This window comes from Dendrobates tinctorius, unplaced genomic scaffold, assembly GCF_039654945.1.
Source record: "Dendrobates tinctorius isolate UK_male_01 unplaced genomic scaffold, ASM3965494v1 ptg000173l, whole genome shotgun sequence".
Taxonomy (NCBI): domain Eukaryota; kingdom Metazoa; phylum Chordata; class Amphibia; order Anura; family Dendrobatidae; genus Dendrobates; species Dendrobates tinctorius.
The window spans coordinates 10,078,471-10,102,535 of record NW_027361840.1 but is presented as its reverse complement, the minus strand read 5'-3'; the positions used below and the strand labels follow the sequence as shown (position 1 = coordinate 10,102,535).

Sequence of the window (24,065 nt, the reverse complement as noted above, 5' to 3'; positions counted from 1 at the left end):
TACATATCTAGGTGGCAGTACTGTAGATTGATACAGTATTATAGATCTACAATGCTGCCACCTAGTGACAAAATCTATTACTGCAGTACTTACACTTTATTATATATTTTGTATATACAGCCCCCCCCCGAGGAAGCACATGCGAAACGCGCGTTGGGGCTGCCTCTGTACTTGTTGCACATTGGTGACAGATGGTAAGAGTGATCTATTTAATTTTATGGGTCTGTGTCTGGTTGTTTAGTTACCATCAGCCTAGTGTATATTAATATAGTGATATAGGCTTATATGTTCCTTTGCATTGCTATATGGAAAAATCGATGCTAGCTGATACAGATAGTCCCTTTTACTATTGCAGCACTTGCATTGCATTGAACTTCATGATATGATTAACTCTTCCCATCCCTTACATATATGAGTGTCAGCCCTGCAGTACTAGATTTCGTCACAAGGTGGCAGTATTGTACATCTAAGATAGTGTCAGCCCAGCAGTACTAGATTTCATCACTAGGGGCAGTATTGTAGATCTATAATACAGTGTCAGCCCTGCAGTACTAGATTTCATCACTAGGTTCAGTATTGTAGATCTATAATAAAGTGTCAGCCAGGCAGTACTAGATTTCATCACTAGGTGGCAGTATTATAGATCTATAATACAGTGTCAGCCCTGCAGTACTACATTTCATCACTAGGTGGCAGTATTATAGATCTATAATATAGTGTCAGCCCAGCAGTACTAGATTTCATCATTAGGTTCAGTATTGTAGATCTATAATAAAGTGTCAGCCAGGCAGTACTAGATTTCATCACTAGGTGGCAGTATTATAGATCTATAATACAGTGTCAGCCCTGCAGTACTACATTTCATCACTAGGTGGCAGTATTATAGATCTATAATATAGTGTCAGCCCAGCAGTACTAGATTTCATCATTAGGTGGCAGTATTGTAGATCTATAATACAGTGTCAGCCCAGCAGTACTAGATTTCATCACTAGGTGGCAGTATTGTAGATCTATAATGCAGTGTCAGCCCAGCAGTACTAGATTTCATCACTAGGTGGCAGTATTGTAGCTCCATAATACAGTGTCAGCCCTGCAGTACTAGATTTCATCACTAGGTGGCAGTATTGTAGATCTATAATACAGTGTCAGCCCAGCAGTACTAGATTTCATCACTAGGTGGCAGTATTCTAGATCTATAATACAGTGTCAGCCTAGCAGTACTAGACTTCATCACTAGGTGGCAGTATTGTAGACCTATAATACAGTGTCAGCCCTGCAGTACTAGATTTCATCACTAGGTGGCAGTATTGTAGATGAATACTACAGTGTCAGCCCTGCAGTACTAGATTTCATCACTAGGTGGCAGTATTGTAGATCTATAATGCAGTGTCAGCCTAGCAGTACTAGATTTCATCACTAGGTGTCAGTATTGTAGATCTATAATACAGTGTCAGCCTAGCAGTACTAGATTTCATCACTAGGTGGCAGTATTGTAGATCTATAATACAGTGTCAGCCAGGCAGTACTAGATTTCATCACTAGGTTCAGTATTGTAGATCTATAATAAGTGTCAGCCTTGCAGTACTAGATTTCATCACTAGGTGGCAGTATTATAGATCTATAATACAGTGTCAGCCCTGCAGTACTACATTTCATCACTAGGTGACAGTATTGTAGATTTATAATAGTGTCAGCCCTGTAGTACTAGATTTCATCACTAGGTGGCAGTATTATAGATCTATAATATAGTGTCAGCCCAGCAGTACTAGATTTCATCATTAGGTGGCAGTATTGTAGATCTATAATACAGTGTCAGCCCAGCAGTACTAGATTTCATCACTAGGTGGCAGTATTGTAGATCTATAATACAGTGTCAGCCCAGCAGTACTAGATTTCATCACTAGGTGGCAGTATTGTAGCTCCATAATACAGTGTCAGCCCTGCAGTACTAGATTTCATCACTAGGTGGCAGTATTGTAGATCTATAATACAGTGTCAGCCCAGCAGTACTAGATTTCATCACTAGGTGGCAGTATTGTAGATGAATAATACAGTGTCAGCCCTGCAGTACTAGATTTCATCACTAGGTGGCAGTATTGTAGATCTATAATACAGTGTCAGCCTAGCAGTACTAGATTTCATCACTAGGTGTCAGTATTGTACATCTATAATACAGTGTCAGCCTAGCAGTACTAGATTTCATCACTAGGTGGCAGTATTGTAGATCTATAATACAGTGTCAGCCAGGCAGTACTAGATTTCATCACTAGGTGGCAGTAATGTAGATCTATAATACAGTGTCAGCCTAGCAGTACTAGATTTCATCACTAGGTGGCAGTATTGTAGACCTATACTACAGTGTCAGCCCTGCAGTACTAGATTTCATCACTAGGTGGCAGTATTGTAGATGGATAATACAGTGTCAGCCCTGCAGTACTAGATTTCATCACTAGGTGGCAGTATTGTAGATCTATAATACAGTGTCAGCCTAGCAGTACTAGATTTCATCATTAGGTGGCAGTATTGTAGATCTATAATACAGTGTCAGCCCAGCAGTACTAGATATCAGCACTAGGTGGCAGTATTGTAGATGGATCATACAGTGTCAGCCCAGCAGTACTAGATTTCATCACTAGGTGTCAGTATTGTAGATCTATAATATAGTGTCAGCCCAGCAGTACTAGATTTCATCACTAGGTGGCAGTATTCTAGATCTATAATACAGTGTCAGCCCAGCAGCACTAGATTTCATCACTAGGTGGCAGTATTGTAGATCTATAATGCAGTGTCAGCCCAGCAGTACTAGATTTCATCACTACGTGGCAGTATTCTAGATCTATAATACAGTGTCAGCCCAGCAGTACTAGATTTCATCACTAGGTGGCAGTATTGTAGCTCCATAATACAGTGTCAGCCCAGCAGTACTAGATTTCATCACTAGGTGGCAGTATTGTAGATGGATAATACAGTGTCAGCCCAGCAGTACTAGATTTCATCACTAGGTGGCAGTATTGTAGCTCCATAATACAGTGTCGGCCCAGCAGTACTAGATTTCATCACTAGGTGGCAGTATTCTAGATCTATAATACAGTGTCAGCCCAGCAGCACTAGATTTCATCACTAGGTGGCAGTATTGTAGATCTATAATACAGTGTCAGCCCAGCAGTACTAGATTTCATCACTAGGTGGCAGTATTCTAGATCTATAATGCAGTGTCAGCCCAGCAGTACTAGATTTCATCACTAGGTGGCAGTATTCTAGATCTATCATGCAGTGTCAGCCCAGCAGTACTAGATTTCATCACTAGGTGGCAGTATTGTAGCTCCATAATACAGTGTCAGCCCAGCAGTACTAGATTTCATCACTTGGTGGTAGTATTGTAGCTCCATAATACAGTGTCAGCCCTGCAGTACTAGATTTCATCACTAGGTGGCAGTATTGTAGCTCCATAATACAGTGTCAGCCCAACAGTACTAGATTTCATCACTAGGTGGCAGTATTGTAGATCTATAATACAGTGTCAGCCCAACAGTACTAGATTTCATCACTAGGTGGCAGTATTGTACTGTAGATCTATAATACAGTGTCAGCCCTGCAGTACTAGATTTCATCACTAGGTGGCAGTATTCTAGATCTATAATACACTGTCTGCCTTGCAGTACTAGATTTCATCACTAGGTGGCAGTATTGTAGCTCCATAATACAGTGTCAGCCCTGCAGTACTAGATTTCATCACTAGGGGGCAGCAGTGAAGGAATAACACTAGGATCTCATTATATAGTTTATTATACACCAGCCGGTGATTATCAGGTCACATGACATTGCGGTGATGATTATTATTAGACTTTTATTAAGGGGACGCTCCACCGCTGTTCTGCGTCATCTACAGCGTCTGTGTGTTGTGTGGTTCTCAGTTTTTTGCCGCGTGGACACGCAGGGTGATGGATCTCCTGTTTATCTCAGTGTATTCAGGATTTGGGGGGATCCTGGTGTTGGGGTGCGTGAGATTATTCCTCATTAACCCATCAATAACCCTGGATGCTCACACAAGCCTTGTGGATCTGTCAGCAGCAGCCGGCCTGCTTACTGATGGTTTCCACGTGATGAGAGATGACAGTGAGAATCTGCTCACAATGTCAGTGACATTATATAAAGCTGGAGTCCGGCCGCGGAGCTAGCGATCTACAGGAGCGCGGGATTTCACCGCAGTTACAGATCTGGGTCCACAGATCTCCCGGGGCCCCTGGGAGCCGATAATGGCCCGGACCCTTCAGAAACCGCGAGTAAATGTGAATACAGATTTATAGGAATCCGGGGAGGCCGCTGACAACCTGTGGGAGCAGAGACACCGCCAGGTAAGTTGTCACCCAGCTTTCCCAGATGCAGACAGGATATAAGTGATAGAGAATCTCTCCGGGCGGCGGCTCAGTCCTCCTCGCTGGAGCTGGAACTGTCCTGAGCGGCCCCCAGAGCAGATCTACAGCCAATATGGCGGCAGCGGCTCCTTAGCGGTACGGGCTGCATCCGACCCCTGTGACGTCTCATCACTGGTACCTGGAGAAAAAACATACAAGCTTAGACACACGGCTCAGCAGACAGTATCACACAGGAGAGGATTAGATACACGGCTCAGCAGTCAGTATCACACAGGAGAGGATTAGATACACAGCTCAGCAGACAGTATCACGCAGGAGAGGATTAGATACACGGCTCAGCATACAGTATCACACAGGATAGGATTAGATACATGGCTCAGCAGACAGTATCACACAGGATAGGATTAGATACACGGCTCAGCAGACAGTATCACACAGGATAGGATTAGATACATGGCTCAGCAGTCAGTATCACACAGGAGAGGATTAGATACATGGATGAGCAGTCAGTATCACAGATGTTTTTGTTGCACTCACCTCTTCACTTGAGCTAGATGCCTCGTGCCTCCAGTCGGGGTTGCATCGGGGTGCGGTACACCGCGGCTCGCTCTTTCTCGGTTTCTGTGTTTGCCGGAGCTGCTGGTTTCCCGCTGTCGTTACTTTTTGTGAGCTGATTGTGGTTCTTCTCTATCAGGAGATAAAATCACAAATCTCACGGACTTTCCTGTTTTATTACAGGGGACAGTGGCTTCAGGGGATTAGGTGTTCAGGTAATTATAATGTGATTTTTTTTATTTTTAATTTTACACTCAATGTAGATAGCAGGGGCTGACTACAACTCTCAACATTGTCCCCTACTCCAGCTGATCTCAGTGTGAACAGTGGACAATGTCACGAGCTGTCTTCAGCACCCGGTGCCGGGTATCAGTGCAACAGTATCGCTGATTCCCAGGCACACAGACAGCACACATATGCCACATGTATGAATCACATGGACACAGATATCTCACGTGAAAGAGTCCTAATATGGAGGCACAAGATCCAACTCCTCCTTCCAACGTGCAGGAATGATCAGCGATCACCAGAGACGTTTAGATGCAGTTATTGCTGCACTGGGCAGCACACCGGATACTGAGAGCGAGGGGTCACTTACTTTTACCACTCACAGACATGTGACATTGGATCATTGACATCTCATGTTTGCTAATCATTTGCTTCATTCTGTTCTTTATCCGCTTTTAGAATTTCTGTGAAAATCTGATGAAGTTTTAGGTCAAATTTATGTAGAAATAAGAAATTTCTGAAGAGTTCACAAAGTTTCAAGAATCATTGCAAATCGCTGACTGCAGGAGGCGCCATCCCCATCATCACATCATTACTCCACTAGATGGCGATGCTGCAACAATTAAAGGGCCACTAACTGATAAAATGTGTTAGAAGGAAAAGAGATGTGTGAGCCGGGCCCCGCTGGAGCCTGTAGGGGCCACATCCCTCCGTGTTCAGCCTCAGAGACAAGTCCTATAACAGCAGGAAAAGGCTGACTGCACCCATCATCCAGGGGAAAAGCCCTATCATGTGGTCACAGCAAAACCGCTTCATGCTGCGTATGCGGCCCAACACGACCAGGCGACCGCCGTCCCTCACCCTCTACTGTCGCTGGAAGCCACAAAACCTGAGAAAGCCAAACATTCCCACAGCGGAGGATGAGAACTGACAACCCTGCAGACCATGGCTCCACCACACCCTGCAGACCATGGCTCCACCACACACCCTGCAGGCCATGGCTCCACCACACCCTGCAGACCATGGCTCCACCACACACCCTGCAGGCCATGGCTCCACCACACCCTGCAGACCATGGCTCCACCACACACCCTGCAGACCATGGCTCCACCACACCCTGCAGGCCATGGCTCCACCACACCCTGCAGACCATGGCTCCACCACACACCCTGCAGACCATGGCTCCACCACACCCTGCAGACCATGGCTCCACCACACCCTGCAGGCCATGGCTCCACCACACCCTGCAGGCCATGGCTCCACCACACCCTGCAGACCATGGCTCCACCACACACCCTGCAGACCATGGCTCCACCACACCCTGCAGACCATGGCTCCACCACACCCTGCAGACCATGGCTCCACCACACCCTGCAGGCCATGGCTCCACCACACCCTGCAGACCATGGCTCCACCACACCCTGCAGACCATGGCTCCACCACACCCTGCAGACCATGGCTCCACCACACACCCTGCAGACCATGGCTCCACCACACACCCTGCAGGCAGGCCATGGCTCCACCACACACCCTGCAGACCATGGCTCCACCACACACCCTGCAGACCATGGCTCCACCACACCCTGCAGACCATGGCTCCACCACACCCTGCAGACCATGGCTCCACCACACACCCTGCAGGCCATGGCTCCACCACACACCCTGCAGACCATGGCTCCACCACACCCTGCAGACCATGGCTCCACCATACCCTGCAGACCATGGCTCCACCACACACCCTGCAGGCAGGCCATGGCTCCACCACACACCCTGCAGACCATGGCTCCACCACACACCCTGCAGGCCATGGCTCCACCACACACCCTGCAGACCATGGCTCCACCACACACCCTGCAGGCCATGGCTCCACCACACACCCTGCAGACCATGGCTCCACCACACCCTGCAGACCATGGCTCCACCACACCCTGCAGACCATGGCTCCACCACACACCCTGCAGGCAGGCCATGGCTCCACCACACACCCTGCAGACCATGGCTCCACCACACACCCTGCAGACCATGGCTCCACCACACACCCTGCAGTCCACGGTTCCACCACACCCTGCAGACCACGGCTCCACCACACCCTGCAGACCACGGCTCCACCACACACCCTGCAGACCACAGCTCCACCACACCCTGCAGGCCACGGCTCCACCACACCCTGCAGGCCACGGCTCCACCACACCCTGCAGATCATGGCTCCACCACACCCTGCAGACCATGGCTCCACCACACACCCTGCAGACCATGGCTCCACCACACACCCTGCAGGCCATGGCTCCACCACACACCCTGCAGGCAGGCCATGGCTCCAGCACACACCCTGCAGACCATGGCTCCACCACACACCCTGCAGACCATGGCTCCACCACACACCCTGCAGACCATGTCTCCACCACACCCTGCAGACCATGTCTCCACCACACCCTGCAGACCATGGCTCCACAACACACCCTGCAGGTCATGGCTCCACCACACACCCTGCAGACCATGGCTCCACCACACACCCTGCAGACCATGGCTCCACCACACCCTGCAGACCATGGCTCCACCACACCCTGCAGACCATGGCTCCACCACACACCCTGCAGGCAGGCCATGGCTCCACCACACACCCTGCAGACCATGGCTCCACCACACACCCTGCAGACCATGGCTCCACCACACACCCTGCAGGCCATGGCTCCACCACACCCTGCAGACCATGGCTCCACCACACACCCTGCAGACCATGGCTCCACCACACCCTGCAGACCATGGCTCCACCACACACCCTGCAGACCATGGCTCCACCACACACCCTGCAGACCATGGCTCCACCACACCCTGCAGACCATGGCTCCACCACACCCTGCAGACCATGGCTCCACCACACACCCTGCAGGCAGGCCATGGCTCCACCACACACCCTGCAGGCAGGCCATGGCTCCACCACACACCCTGCAGACCATGGCTCCACCACACACCCTGCAGACCATGGCTCCACCACACACCCTGCAGGCCATGGCTCCACCACACACCCTGCAGACCATGGCTCCACCACACCCTGCAGACCATGGCTCCACCACACACCCTGCAGACCATGGCTCCACCACACACCCTGCAGGCCATGGCTCCACCACACACCCTGCAGACCATGGCTCCACCACACCCTGCAGACCATGGCTCCACCACACCCTGCAGACCATGGCTCCACCACACATCCTGCAGGCAGGCCATGGCTCCACCACACACCCTGCAGACCATGGCTCCACCACACACCCTGCAGTCCACGGCTCCACCACACCCTGCAGTCCACGGCTCCACCACACCCTGCAGGCCACGGCTCCACCACACACCCTGCAAGCCACGGCTCCACCACACCCTGCAGACCACGGCTCCACCACACCCTGCAAGCCACGGCTCCACCACACCCTGCAAGTCACGGCTCCACCACACCCTGCAGACCACGGCTCCACCACACCCTGCAGGCCACGGCTCCACCACACCCTGCAAGCCACGGCTCCACCACACCCTGCAGACCATCGCTCCACCACACCCTGCAGACCATCGCTCCACCACACCCTGCAGACCATCGCTCCCCCACACCCTGCAGTCCATCGCTCCCCCACACCCTGCAGACCATCGCTCCCCCACACCCTGCAGACCATCGCTCCCCCACACCCTGCAGACCATCGCTCCCACACACCCTGCAGACCATCGCTCCACCACACACCCGGCAGTCCTTTGCTCCATTACACCCTGCAGACCATCGCTTCACTACCCCATGCAGTCCATCGTTCCACCACACCCTGCAGTCCATCGCTCCACCACACCCTGCAGACCATTGCTCCACCACACCCTGCAGACCATCGCTCCACTACCCCCTGCAGTCCATCGCTCCACCACACCCTGCAGACCATCGCTCCACTGCATCCCGCAGAACATTAGTCTAATACCGTGCATTAATGGAACTTTCCTTGAAATGCTCTGCAGAACATTACTCCGCAGCGCCTCTTCAGAGGATTAATCTTTAGAATATTGCGCCAAATTCCCTGTAACTTCCACGCAGAACATTCCACCAGCCCCGGATGTGGTGTGGATGGAGAGACGTGTCCTCCTGTGTTTTGTTCTTGAAGGCTGGGTGCTCGCGATCCGGTGGTGGCAGCACTGTGGTCGCACCGTATGTCCGCTGCCGGCTGTTGAACGCAGGCGACTCCTCTGTGATCAATGAACCGTGCGGAGTCACCGCGTCCAATACGTACTGCGGTCTGGAGAGGCGCTCCACATGTCAGTGTCCCCGGTGTCTCCGGACGCACAGTGGACATGGGATTTATTGACATCCGGCTCTTTGGACGCGGCCTGAATACGCAGCCTCAAACCCGCAGCGTATACGGGTCGTGGGCACGGACCCAAAGGATTTTTTAGACTGATACAATTGTAACGAACGTTAACAAACTAGGCAAGAAGAAGAAAGTTTCATTCCCTGTCAGCAAGCAGAGATCTTAGCAGCCAAAAGTGGAGAAACAAAGTCTATCCGAAAGTTTCCTTCATTGTACAGGCAGAAAGCAGCGCCGGCCCTTTAAATAGAAGTGTGTATAGTACATATGCCATATGTGGCGAGGGTCTCACCTTGGTCACAGTCGTCACTGTCGGACTGAGGGTCACGCTTTGCTCGCAGCAGCCGAGGCACCGGTCATTAATAGAGTTCGGTTCGGTTCCCAGATCTGCGATTCCCTCGGGTGTGATGAGGATCCTGCTCACCCTGTTGGAGATTTTCGGAGCGGCGGAGGCTTTACCCTGAGCACAAAGACATCAAAATCTCAAATGACAGCGATAAAAGTCACCTCGTCTTCATATACAGTACATACCTAGCTTATACTCTAGTCACACCCAGAGCTGCAGTCACAATTGTGCTGCTGCCTTGCTGTTAGCTCTCAGGCTGCAGACCGTCCCCCGGGTTATACACAGTGAGCTGAGGGGATGTTGTATGGTCGGGTGTATGAAGACCGACATCTCCCACAATGCAGCGCTGGGTATCAGCAGGTTCAGTTATAGACGCCCCCGCGGGGTCCTCTCTCTGCCGGTCACTTACCGGGGCTGTCACTTTGTCTCTACAGCAGCCGAGGCAGCGATATTCCCCGGTCCCGGCTCCTACCGGAGGTGGCGAAATCGTGTGCACCCCCCCAGCGACCTGCGGAGAGGCTCAACATCAGCAGTTATATGTGCTCAGTATGTTACATGTTTACTATGTGTGTATTATATAATCATGGGCGAAAGGGTTAAAATTGCTCCAGAACATTATCACAATTCCCCAGGTTTTGTTATACTCAGGTTTATTTCCTTTCTGTGTATTGGAACAACACAAAAAAAAAAAGAGAAAAAAAGTCAAATTTGACATAATTCCACACAAAACCCCGAAAATGGGCGAGGCAAAATTGCTGGCACCCTCAGCTTATTATTTGGTTGCACCCTTTGGAATAAATAGCTGCGATCAGTCGCTTCCTATAATAATCCACAAGCTTCTTTCTCCTCTCATCTGGAATTTTGGACTCTTCTTTTGCAAACGTCTCCCGGTCTCTCATATGTGAAGTCGTCTTCTCCCAACAGCGATTGTAAGTTCTCTCCGCAGGTGATCAATGGGATTTAGATCCAGACTCATTGCTGCCACTTCTGAACTCTCCACCTTTTTGTTTCCATCCATTTCTGGGGGCTTCTTGATGTTTGTTTTGACTCATTGTCCTGCTGGAAGACCCATGACCTAGTACACAAACCCAGCTTTCTGACCCCGGGCACTACATTACCACCCAAAATCTTCTGGTAATCTTCAGATTTCATGATTCCTTGCACACAGTCATAGCACCCAGTGCTAGAGGCAGCAAAACAAGCCCAAAACATCTTTGAACCTCCAGCATGTTTCACTGTAGGCACTGTGTTCTTTTCTCATTCTGTTTTCTGTAAACAGTAGAATGATGTGCTTTACTTAAAAGCTCCACCTTGGTCTCCTCTTTCCCAGAAAGTACATTTTGGCATACAGCAGTCTATCTTTTTCATGTCCCTGTGTCAGTAGTGGGATTCTCCGGGGTCCTTCCAGAGCGTTTCATGTCATTCACATGTGGATGGATAGTTCACACTGACACTGATGCCCCCTGAGCTTGAATTCTCTGGAACTTGATTGGGGCTTCTTATCCACCATCCGAACTATCCTGCAACCTTTCATCAAGTTTTCTCAGTCGTCCACGTCCAGAGAGATTAGTTACTGTTAGAAACGGCGAAACGCACTAAATAAAAATAATAATAAAGTGCGCTCGCCGCTCAGGGTCCACCGTGCAGTAGGTCTTACAACCGCTGCTGAGTAATGGCAGACAAGCAATATGGCGATATAATGCGCACGGGTTCAACTTCACCCGAAGTGCGCAGAGAGGGCTCTGTTCACACACAGAGGTGCCACAACAAAAACATACAATAGGCTGAGCCTGTTAGAGTCACAGGGGGGCTGCATTCGTCTAGACCTACCGTGTGTGCGGCGTCGCTACTGAGAACGCCAAGAAGGGCTGCAGCGCGGCGCAGGACACTGCTGCTGGACGACACAGCTACAAAGCAGGCGCTATGTCGGATGCTAGCGCTGAGGTGCGGTGTGCACAGTGGCCTAAGGCTTGCCACAGACTGGCGCAGACTACTGAACTAATTCCCTAACCACATGCGTAATATCAGAGGGAAGGGGTTTCATAATAAGTCAGTCACCAGAATCATACATCCGTCACCATTCACACATAGCAGTATAGTCTATACTAGCGCATGGCGGAATGGCTATGCACGCTTTTTATAGCAGCCGGGACCTTCCGGAAGCTACCAGATCTCCGAGATGGACCAATGAGATCTGGAGTAGGACCTGAGCACATGACTCCCGATCTCCAATGGGAAACCGTCTCATGAGCATGCTCAGTAGGAGGACAGAGGGACTTAGCCCCTGGAGAGATTTGCTGCAAGGCAATCTCCTCTGCGGTAGATAAAGAGCAAGAGACCGCAGAATGTAAGGGTCTGGATTCCAGCAGAGCAGACGCAGAAACCTGACTCTTAACAAGTTACAGTGCGTTGGGTTGTAAATTTCTTGATTATGCTGCACACAGTGGACAAAGGAACATCAAGATTTCTGGAAATGGACTTGTAACTTTGAGACTTAATATTTTAACAATTTTTGTTCTCAAGTGCTCAGACAGTTCTCTTCTCCTCTTTCTGTTCTCCATGCTTAGTGAGGCACGCAGAGACACACAATGCAAGGATAGAGGCAACTTCTCCCCTTTTTATCTGGTTTCAGGGGTGATTTTCATATTGCCGATATCTGTTACTTGCCATAGGTGAGCGTGAATGAGCATCACATACTTGAAACAAAGTAGTTTGGAAAGGTGGCAACCATTTTGTTCTGCCCATTTTGGAGGTTTTGTGTGAAATTATGTCCAATTTGCCTTTTCTTCCTCTGTTTTTTGTGTTGTTCTAATAAAAACAAAGGAAATAAACATGTGTATAACAAAACGTGCAATTCATTTTCTGGAACGATTTAAAGGGTGCCAACACTTTCGGCCATGACTGTATGTTTACTGTGTGCTATATTTTGCTTATTGAGTACTCTACATTTGTATTAGATGTTTATTATTTGTATTGTGTGTATAATACACTTATCAGACAAATAAAGCGAGCTCTAAAATCCCACATCCCAGATATCACTGAATGAAATATTCCAGTTGCAGATCTTTATTCACTACATAGTGGCATGCATTGAGAGCAATAAAACATAAACATGATCAATGTAAATCAGAATTAATATCCCATGGAGGTCTGGATTTGGAATTATACTCAAAATCAAAGTGGAAAATCAAATTACAGGCTGATCCAACGTCAGTGGAAATGCCTCAAGACAAGGGAAAGATGCTCAGTATTGTGTGTGGCCTCCACGTCCCTGTATGGCCTCCCTACAACTCTCCTGATGAAGCTGCGGATGTTCTCCTGAGGGATCTCCTCCTAGACCTGGATCAAAGCATCAGTCGACTCCTGGACAGTTTGTGGTGCAACGTGGCGTTGGTGGATGGAATGAAACAAATAAGGCAGCACTCTGTAGCGCTATAGCATGCAAACATGAATGAGATATAATCCCCCAAATGTGCTCAATTGGATTCAGGTCTGGGGACGCACAGGCCTGTCCATAGCATCAATGCCTTCATCATGCAGGACCTGTTGACACACTTCAGCCACCTGAGTCCTACCCTTGTCATGCATCAGAAGGAACCCAGGGACCAGTGCACCTGCATATGGTCTCACAATGGGTCTGAATTTCTCAATATGAAACATTGAGAATGCTTAGCGCATAAATTGGCCAATTCATGTGTGCCTGGCAGCCACGATAAGGCGACTCTCGTTACCAGGACCTAATGCTAATCCTCTCTTAGACAGTCTATATCTCTCTTAGAATAAAGTCTATATCTATTTGGAGGGGTAGGATCCTGTTGCAATTAAAAACTCCTGAGGCTAAGGGGCGGAGTGCTCAGTCAGAAGGTGAATACAAATATAAAAAACTGACCGTCACATCCAAACATAAATCAGGTCTGAACAGGTTCCCAGAGAGATATAGACTGTCTAAGATAGGATTGGCATTAGGTCCTGGCAAACGAGAATCGCCTTATCGTGGCTGCCAGGTACACATGAATTGGCCAATTTATGCGCTAAGCATTCTCAATTTTTCATATTTCTAGTGCAGTAATGCAATTCAATTTTCATATTTCATATTTGCTTGCTATAGTGCTACAGAGTGCTGCCTTATTTGTTTCATTCCATCCACCAATGCCACGTTGCACCACACACTGTCCGGGAGTGGACTGATGCTTTAATCCAGGTCTGGGAGGAAATCCTTCAGGAGAACATCTGCTGCCTCAAGAGGAGCATGCGCAGGTGTTGTATGGAAGCCATACAGGCACGTGGAGGCCACACACGCTACTGAGCATCATTTCCCTGTCTTCAGGCATATACACTGAAGTTGGATCAGCCTGTAATTTGATTTTCCACTTTTATTTTGGGTATAATTCCAAATCCAGACCTCTATGGGATATTAATTCTGATTTACATTGATCAATTTTCTGTTTTATTGCTCTCAATGCATGCCACTATGTAATGAATAAAGATTTGAAACTGGAATATTTCATTCACTGATATCTAGGATGTGAGATTTTAGTGCTCGCTTTTTTTTCCGAGCAGGGTAGTAGCATCTCCTTAGTATTTCTGTAACCTGCACCCTCTACATGTCATTCTGATATCAGCCACTAAGGAGCGATGTTCTCAGTGCGGCCCCTCACAATGAACTCACCAGGAATGCCAGAGACCGATGTCCGGGGTTGTAAGACCAGATATTTTTCTTCCTCCCACGTTGGATCATGCGCACCGGCTGCCTGTGGCCTCGTTTCTTCACCGCCTCCACCTGCCCGGACACCTTCATCTGTTAGACACATGGAAAAAAGCCTATATTTATCTCTATGCACCAAACCCTGCTGACACTGAAGGAGTCAGTGAAGATTATTAGTGTCTTCAGTTTATTTAAAAGCTATGAGTGACCCGTCAGCAGGATTGTGCTCAGTGACTACAGGCAGTGTCAGGTCGGCGCCGTTATACTGATTACACTGATACCTGGTGATGAAATCCGTCTTGTGGTTGTTGTGGAATCTTTATTTTCAGTTTTCTGTTAGAGATTCTCGTGCCTTAAGGCGGGGCTGTGGGCGGGCTGTGAGCGGGGGGCTGTGGGCGGGGCTGTGAGCGCGAGCTGTGGGCGGGGTGTGTGTGTGGGGGCTGTGTGTGGGGCTGTGAGCGGGGGCTGTGGGCGGGGTGTGTGGGCGGGGCTGTGGGCGGGGGCTGAGGGTGGGGTGTGTGAGCGGGGGCTGTGGGCGGGGTGTGTGAGCGCGGGCTGTGGGCGGCGGCTGAGGGTGGGGTGTGTGAGCGGGGGTTGTGGGCGGGGTGTGTGTGTGGGGGCTGTGGGTGGGGCTGTGAGCGGGGTGTGTGGGCGGGGCTGTGGTATGTGGTGTTCTGATTCATAATGCAGACTGCTGACAGGTCACTGATCCCTCTGATCTCGGCTATCTCCAAGCAGCTACTGCGCAGGTGCGGGCGGCGCCACCTTGGAGTAGAATGTTTTCTTCTGCTCCAGTACAGATATTCATTATGCAAACTAAGGGGCGGGTCAGTAAGGGATCAGTGACCTATCAGCAGTCTGCAATATGAATATCTAATCAGAGCACCACAGCCCCACCTTAGGGCATGAGAATCTCATTAACACAAAACTGAAAATAAAGATTAAACAACAACCACAAGATGGATTTCATCACCGGGTATCATTGTAGTCAGTATAACGGCACTGACCTGACACTGCCTGTAGGTTTAGTGCACAATCCTGCTGACAGGTTCCCTTTAACTCAGGAGAATGCAATACTCTCAGTGCCCTGCAGGTGTCACTGTTACTGCACTCATATCTGGGAGCCACACGGATCCAGAAGTCAGACCCCAGAGCCAGGGAGCCAGGGCTGACCCCCTAAACCCCCTGCATACCACCAGCATGAGTAGGTTACTCACCTGCCCCCGACTAGGACTGTTTCCCTCCACAATCACACTGAGGGCGGTTAGCAGCAGAGTCATGGATGTGAGGGTGTTCATGGCGGCACAAGTCCAGAACTCGCTGAAGGTTTCGAGTCTTGAGGTTCTGTAAAATGAAAAAAGAAGAGATGGTGAATGTGCTTCACAGATGGAGGAGGATGGTCAGTGTGTACTGCAGGGAATCATATGGTGAGTGCTGCGCTGCCACGAGGATTCACACTGCACAGCGGTGCATTGTGGGCGGGGCTTCAGAGCATTGTGGGCGGGGCTGCAGTGTGATTGACAGCTCAGCTCACAGCTCATTAATTTTCCAGGGTCTATAGAACAAGAATGTAGCTGGTCTGCTGCTCCTTGCGATCCCCACCATGTCAGCCTGGCCCATCATAAGGGAAAGACCCCGGCCGTAGGTCAGCAGAATCCTGGCTGTGCAATGTCTCACACACGGACACTTCTGCTGATGGTAGAGAGTCAGGGATGGGGGGCAGTGCGGACGGATGTCGCCTATCCGTCTGGCAGTCTGACCGCCTCAGCTGCCTCTCCCCAGGGGTCACTGACAATAGGGCTAGACCGGCCTTTCTTTTCCAGGTAAGGCTACTTTCAGACTTCAGGCTTTCGGTATCCGGCATGGTGCGCCGAAAAACCGGACTGCCGGATCCGGCGCCTGCTACGACCAGATCCGGCTTTTTCCCCGTGCTATTTCATTGCCGCTGCATTGCGCCGGATGACAATGCGGCGCGTCCGGTTTTTGCCGGATACGGTTAAAATAGCCGGTCTGGCGTCTGGAAAAAACATTACATGCAACGTTTTTTCCAAACGCCGGACCGGTTTTTCGCACTGCGCATGCCCGGAAACCTTCTCTGCCAGGAATATATCCGGCAGAAAGAAGGATCCGGTGTCTGCGTTTGCGGCCGGATGCGGTAGTCCGGTTTTTCGCCGAGCCATGCCGGGACAAAAAGCCTGAAGTCTGAAAGTAGCCTAATGGTCATTATTCTCCCGTCACTCATTATGTGACTATTTTATGACGTTTGTCTCGTCCCAATATGTGTCCTTTTGTAATTAATAAAATTGTGTCTATTTATGCAGCAATTGGTGACTCAATTTTTCTCCGTTTTTCCATATGTTCATGAGTCTTTTTTGCATTAATACTTATGGGAATATTCGGCACACTGGTGTCTTTATCTGAAGCATGTATCTTTGGAGTTTCTTTGTACTTGTTGACAGTATGTGTCGCTTGACAGTGGGGACAGTGAAAGTTAATGGTTGGGACTAGCCCAGAGTGGGAGGGGATGCATTGAATTAAAAGTAACAATTTCCTGTCACAGAGTCAGATAGGGCCTGGAGTGCATAGAGAAAGGACCTAAGGTCCAATGTGAGCAGTGCTGTACTCTAGGGTGTCACTAAATGAGAGGAGACTGAAAGGATAAGATAGCTTCTTGATTATGTTGCGCATCATGGAAAAAGGAACATCAAGATCTCTGGAGATTGTTTTTATTATTATTACCTGTAACCTTGAGACTGTGGATATTGTTCAATAATTGTAGTTCTCAAGTCCTCAGACCGTTCTCTTCTCCACTTTCTGTTCTCCATGCTTAGTGTGGCACACACACACAATGCAAAGATTTAGTCAATTTCTCCCCGTTTTCAGGTTGTCCACACCTGTTACTTGCCACAGGTGAGTGTGAACGAGCATCACATGCTGGAAACAAAGTTGTTTACCCACAAATTTGGCAAGGTGACAATTTTATCTGGACCATTTTTGGAGTTTAGTATGAATTTATGCCCATTTCCCTTTTTTTGTGCTGTTCCAATACACACAAAGGAAACCTGTGTACAAAAAAACATGGGGAATGGTCATAATGTTCTGGGGGGAATACTTCATTTTCTGGAACAAGGGTGCCAACACTTTTGGCCATGCCTGTATCACAGATGTGGCTCTTACATTGGTGCCAGTGAATATCGCAGGTCTTTCAATAATCGTTGTGGAGTTTTCGGCCATAACCCCATGGAGCGGTGACATCACGACTTTATGTGATGACATCACTGCGTGATGTCACGATTGCCCCCTCCTGTCACCTGGCTCTCATATACAGTGGGAGCCGCTGGGCCCTGTCCTGCACATCCGCGCAGAGTTCTTAAAGGGGGCATTCATTCTGCCCTGTAGGGGGCGGTGCGGGGACGTCCCATATGGTTCAGCCTCGATGTTCTCTTATTTTCGTGTTCCGCGTTCTTTTTCTAAATTGGTTCCAGATGATTCTCTCAGTTGTTCTGACAGAAAGTTTCCGCTTCAGTTCTTCCCCATTTTCCAGATCTCCGCTTGCTCTCAGTGACTAGTGATAGTCTTAGCTTCACACAGCTGCAGTTTTGTCACCATGTGTCAGTGGGTGTAAATACTGTAATTTGAAGTTCCTGGGTCCTAGTGCCAAATCTGTAACAAGTGATCACCCCTCCACTAGAGAGAAGTGCGCGGCTCACAAGAGGTTAATACTGGGTATATACTGAATTACATCCTGCCAGGACTCATCTCACGGACCCGGTCACAAATCATTTCCAGACACGCACAGCCCCAGATTTCCATTCGGTGGGCTCCGGATGGCTCCCACAATGGATGGGCCCCCGCCAGCTCCACGTCCTCACCCCCTTGTGGTTATGAGCCCCCTCTCCGACCTGACCACAGACAGCGAAAACTGCAGGAGAAAAGCAGGAACGTCGCCGAGTATCCGGTGTCTGATCCCCTATAAGGCGACGCTCAGCTGATGATGTCACAGGAGACAGTATGTGATGTCATCACTCTGCATTACTACATCATCTTGTGATGACATCACTTTCCATTCATTTCTGCATCGGCCATATACTGTACAGCATCAGTGATAATGTATCAGTGCCCCCCCCCACCAGACGCCCCTCTACCAGCGTCACGTGTCCTCCTATAATCCGCTTCATTACTCAGCCGCCATTAACCATTTACTTTCCCATCTTACAGAATTGTGACGTTCCTGTAACAATCAGACACCGCTCTCCGTGTGACCTGCGACTGTTCTATCACTACTGGTGTGAACATGGCCGTATATAGAGACCCCTACAAAGCGGTGACCCCCAACATCCGTACCACCCAAACCCACCCGATATAGTGACACACGTCAGAGGATTAGATACACGGCTCAGCAGACAGTATCACACAGGAGAGGATTAGATACACGGCTCAGCAGTCAGTATCACACAGGATAGGATTAGATACACGGCTCAGCAGTCAGTATCACACAGGAGAGGATTAGATACACCGCTCAGCAGTCAGTATCACACAGGATAGGATTAGATACACGGCTCAGCAGTCAGTATCACACGGGATAGGATTAGATACACGGCTCAGCAGTCAGTATCACACAGGAGAGGATTAGATACACGGCTTAGCAGACAGTATCACACAGGATAGGATTAGATACACGGCTCAGCAGTCAGTATCCCACAGGATAGGATTAGATATATGGCTCAGCAGACAGTATCACACAGGATAGGATTAGATACACGGCTCAGCAGTCAGTATCCCACAGGATAGGATTAGATATATGGCTCAGCAGACATTATCACACAGGATAGGATTAGATACACGGCTCAGCAGTCAGTATCACACAGGAGAGGATTAGATACACGGCTCAGCAGTCAGTATCACACAGGATAGGATTAGATACACGGCTCAGCAGTCAGTATCACACAGGAGAGGATTAGATACACTGCTCAGCAGTCAGTATCACACAGGATAGGATTAGATACACGGCTCAGCAGTCAGTATCACACAGGAGAGGATTAGATACACGGCTCAGCAGTCAGTATCACACAGGATAGGATTAGATACACGGCTCAGCAGTCAGTATCACACAGGAGAGGATTAGATACACGGCTCAGCAGTCAGTATCACACAGGATAGGATTAGATACACGGCTCAGCAGTCAGTATCACACGGGATAGGATTAGATACACGGCTCAGCAGTCAGTATCACACAGGAGAGGATTAGATACACGGCTTAGCAGACAGTATCACACAGGATAGGATTAGATACACAGCTCAGCAGTCAGTATCACACAGGATAGGATTAGATACATGGCTCAGCAGACAGTATCACACAGGAGAGGATTAGATACATGGCTCAGCAGTCAGTATCACACAGGAGAGGATTAGATACACGGCTCAGCAGACAGTATCACACAGGAGAGGATTAGATACACAGCTCAGCAGTCAGTATCACACAGGATAGGATTAGATACACAGCTCAGCAGTCAGTATCACACAAGATAGGATTAGATACACGGCTCAGCAGACAGTATCACACAGGAAAGGATTAGATACACAGCTCAGCAGTCAGTATCACACAGGATAGGATTAGATACACAGCTCAGCAGTCAGTATCCCACAGGATAGGATTAGATATATGGCTCAGCAGACAGTATCACACAGGATAGGATTAGATACACGGCTCAGCAGACAGTATCACACAAGAGAGGATTAGATACACGGCTCAGCAGTCAGTATCACACAGGAGAGGATTAGATACACGGCTCAGCAGACAGTATCACACAGGAGAGGATTAGATACACAGCTCAGCAGTCAGTATCACACAGGATAGGATTAGATACACAGCTCAGCAGTCAGTATCACACAAGATAGGATTAGATACACGGCTCAGCAGACAGTATCACACAGGAAAGGATTAGATACACAGCTCAGCAGTCAGTATCACACAGGATAGGATTAGATACACAGCTCAGCAGTCAGTATCCCACAGGATAGGATTAGATATATGGCTCAGCAGACAGTATCACACAGGATAGGATTAGATACACGGCTCAGCAGACAGTATCACACAAGAGAGGATTAGATACACGGCTCAGCAGTCAGTATCACACAGGAGAGGATTAGATACACGGCTCAGCAGACAGTATCACACAGGAGAGGATTAGATACACAGCTCAGCAGTCAGTATCACACAGGATAGGATTAGATACACAGCTCAGCAGTCAGTATCACACAAGATAGGATTAGATACACGGCTCAGCAGACAGTATCACACAGGAAAGGATTAGATACACAGCTCAGCAGTCAGTATCACACAGGATAGGATTAGATACACAGCTCAGCAGTCAGTATCCCACAGGATAGGATTAGATATATGGCTCAGCAGACAGTATCACACAGGATAGGATTAGATACACGGCTCAGCAGACAGTATCACACAGGAGAGGATTAGATACACGGCTCAGCAGTCAGTATCACACAGGATAGGATTAGATACACGGCTCAGCAGTCAGTATCACACAGGATAGGATTAGGTACACGGCTCAGCAGTCAGTGTCACACAGGACAGGATTAGATACACGGCTCAGCAGTCAGTATCACACAGGATAGGATTAGATATATGGCTCAGCAGACAGTATCACACAGGATAGGATTAGGTACACGGCTCAGCGGTCAGTGTCACACAGGATAGGATTAGATACACGGCTCAGCAGACAGTATCAGACAGGATAGAATCATAGAATCATAGAATGGTAGAGTTGGAAGGGACCTCCTGTGCCATCTGGTCCAACCCCCTGCTCAAAGCAGGATTCGCTAAATCATCCCAGTCAGATGTCTGTCCAGCCTCTGTTTGAAGACTTCCATTGAAGGAGAACTCACCACTTCTCGTGGCAGCTTGTTCCACTCATTGATCACTCTAACTGTCAAAAAGTTTTTTCTAATATCTAATCTGTGTCTCCTCCCATTCAGTTTCATCCCATTGCTTCTAGTCTTTCCTTGTGCAAATGAGAATAAAGTTGATCCTTCTACAATGTGACAGCCCTTTAGATATTTGTAGACAGCTATTAAGTCTCCTCTCAGTCTTCTCTTTTGCAAACTAAACAATCCCAAATCCTGCAACCTTTTCTCATAAGACAGGGTTTGCAGACCGGTCACCATTCTGGTCGCTCTTTTCTGAACTTGCTCCAGTTTGTTGATGTCTTTTTTAAAATGTGGTGCCCAAAACTGGATACAATATTCCAGATGAGGTCTGACCAAAGAGGAGTAGAGGGAAATAATGACTTCACGTGATCTAGACTGTATGCTTCTGTTAATACATCCTAGAATTGCATTTGCCTTTTTTGCTGCTGCATCACACTGTTGACTCATATTCAGTCTGTGATCTATTAGTATACCCAAGTCTTTTTCACATGTGCTGTCACTTAGCCCTATTCCTCCCATTCTATATATGCTTTTTTCATTTTTATTGCCAAGATGTAGTACTTTGCATTTCTCCCTGTTAAAAACCATTCTGTTAGTTGCTGCCCACTGCTCCAGTTTATTTATATCTTTTTGAATCCTCTCTCTCTCTTCTCTAGTATTAGCTATCCCTCCTAGCTTTGTGTCATCAGCAAATTTAATCAGGATTAGATACACGGCTCAGCAGACAGTATCACACAGGATAGGATTAGATATATGGCTCAGCAGACAGTATCACACAGGATAGGATTAGATACACGGCTCAGCAGTCAGTATCACACAGGATAGGATTAGATACACGGCTCAGCAGTCAGTATCACACAGGATAGGATTAGATACACGGCTCAGCAGACATTATCACACAGGAGAGGATTAGATACACAGCTCAGCAGTCAGTATCACACAGGAGAGGATTATATACACGGCTCAGCAGACAGTATCATACAGGAGAGGATTAGATACACGGCTCAGCAGTTAGTATCACACAGGAGAGGATTAGATACACGGCTCAGAAGTCAGTATCACACAGGAGAGGATTAGATACACGGCTCAGCAGTCAGTATCACACAGGATAGGATTAGATACACGGCTCAGCTGTCAGTATCACACAGGATAGGATTAGATACACAGCTCAGCAGACATTATCACACAGGAGAGGATTAGATACACGGCTCAGCAGTCAGTATCACACAGGAGAGGATTAGATACACGGCTCAGCAGACAGTATCACACAGGATAGGATTAGATACACGGCTCAGAAGTCAGTATCACACAGGATAGGATTAGATACACGGCTCAGCTGTCAGTATCACACAGGATAGGATTAGATACACGGCTCAGCAGTCAGTATCACACAGGATAGGATTAGATACACGGCTCAGCTGTCAGTATCACACAGGATAGGATTAGATACACAGCTCAGCAGACAGTATCAGGCAGGAGAGGATTAGATACACGGCTCAGCTGTCAGTATCACACAGGAGAGGATTAGATACACGGCTCAGCAGTCAGTATCACACAGGATAGGATTAGATACACGGCTCAGCTGTCAGTATCACACAGGAGAGGATTAGATACACGGCTCAGCAGTCAATATCACACAGGATAGGATTAGATACACGGCTCAGCTGTCAGTATCACACAGGATAGGATTAGATACACGGCTCAGCAGACAGTATCAGGCAGGAGAGGATTAGATACACGGCTCAGCAGTCAGTATCACACAGGAGAGGATTAGATGCACGGCTCAGTAGCACGCTGGGCATGTGGGGGTGTGTGCAGTAAATATATCGGGGTGTTACCTCCGGCAGATCCCCTTCTCCTGTCCCCGGGGTGCGCGGCGCTGCTCTGGATCCGGCTCTGGAATGTCGGACGGTTCGTTGTGGCAGGAGGAGATTGTGGTCCGTGGGTTACAGTACAGCCCCCTCCATCGTCTGTGCGGCTCCACCTCGCTCCCCTCAGTATATGGCCCGGCTGCACAGCGCTTTATAGTGACTCACGGACGGACCCTGGGATGATCCCGGCAGGAGCCGCTCCAGGACTGGGCCAGAGATGAGGAATTGGAAGAAATAACCCAAAGTTCAGGGAATTTCCACCCAAACCGCAGAATAATCAGAATCTGACAGGATGCACGTTATTAAAAGCAAACAGACATGGACAAGCTCTACATACAGTGCAAAAGTATTCACCCCCCCCCCCCCCCAAGTGATCACATCCATCTGAAACACAAATGAGACTTTCACTGCAAACCAAATAAATGTCCAGATCACAAGTCACCAATGGCGATGAAAATGGGAGGAAAAGAGATGGAGCGAGGTGATACACATCCGAGAAGCGTCGTCCAAGGAGACCAAAATGAATGAGCGTCCATGGTTTAGGTTAAACTATTGCTCGTTACAACCATTGTGTTTGCATTAATCTGCACACCCTTTCACTAATACTTTGCTGCAGTTCATGTGAGTTTCCGGCAGCATTCAATCTTTTTGGGTCAGGGTCTATCTCTTGGCACATGTAGAATTGTCGATCTTTGCCCGCTTATCCTTGCG

The 24,065-nt window shown here is 48.6% G+C and overlaps 1 protein-coding gene across 2 annotated transcripts; it reads right to left on the bottom strand.

Annotated features, from left to right (window-relative positions):
- Positions 1–3,768: 3,768 nt before the first annotated feature.
- On the bottom strand, positions 3,769–23,552 carry LOC141054047 (uncharacterized). 2 transcript variants are annotated; one of them, XM_073551211.1, is made up of 7 exons: positions 23,322–23,549; positions 15,753–15,879; positions 14,500–14,628; positions 10,240–10,338; positions 9,777–9,944; positions 4,914–5,063; positions 3,769–4,554 (listed from the first exon to the last, which is right to left on the bottom strand). In XM_073551211.1, exons 2-7 carry the CDS (start codon positions 15,831–15,833, stop codon positions 4,426–4,428), a joined length of 756 nt encoding a protein of 251 aa, XP_073407312.1. In that variant the 5' UTR covers positions 15,834–15,879; positions 23,322–23,549; the 3' UTR covers positions 3,769–4,425. The 2 variants fall into 2 exon arrangements, with proteins under 2 accessions (XP_073407312.1, XP_073407313.1); XM_073551212.1 differs by lacking the exon at positions 10,240–10,338 and having other exon boundaries at positions 23,322–23,552.
- Positions 23,553–24,065: the final 513 nt, after the last annotated feature.

Coding starts and splice junctions, on each gene's coding strand:
- LOC141054047 (XM_073551211.1), bottom strand. CDS start 15,833: ATGAACACCCTCACATCCATGACTCTGCTGCTAACCGCCCTCAGTGTG. Junction 14,629..15,752: donor ACAGTCCTAGTCGGGGGCAG/GTGAGTAACCTA, acceptor TGTGTCTAACAG/ATGAAGGTGTCCGGGCAGGT. Junction 10,339..14,499: donor ATCGGTCTCTGGCATTCCTG/GTGAGTTCATTG, acceptor GCCTCTCCGCAG/GTCGCTGGGGGGGTGCACAC.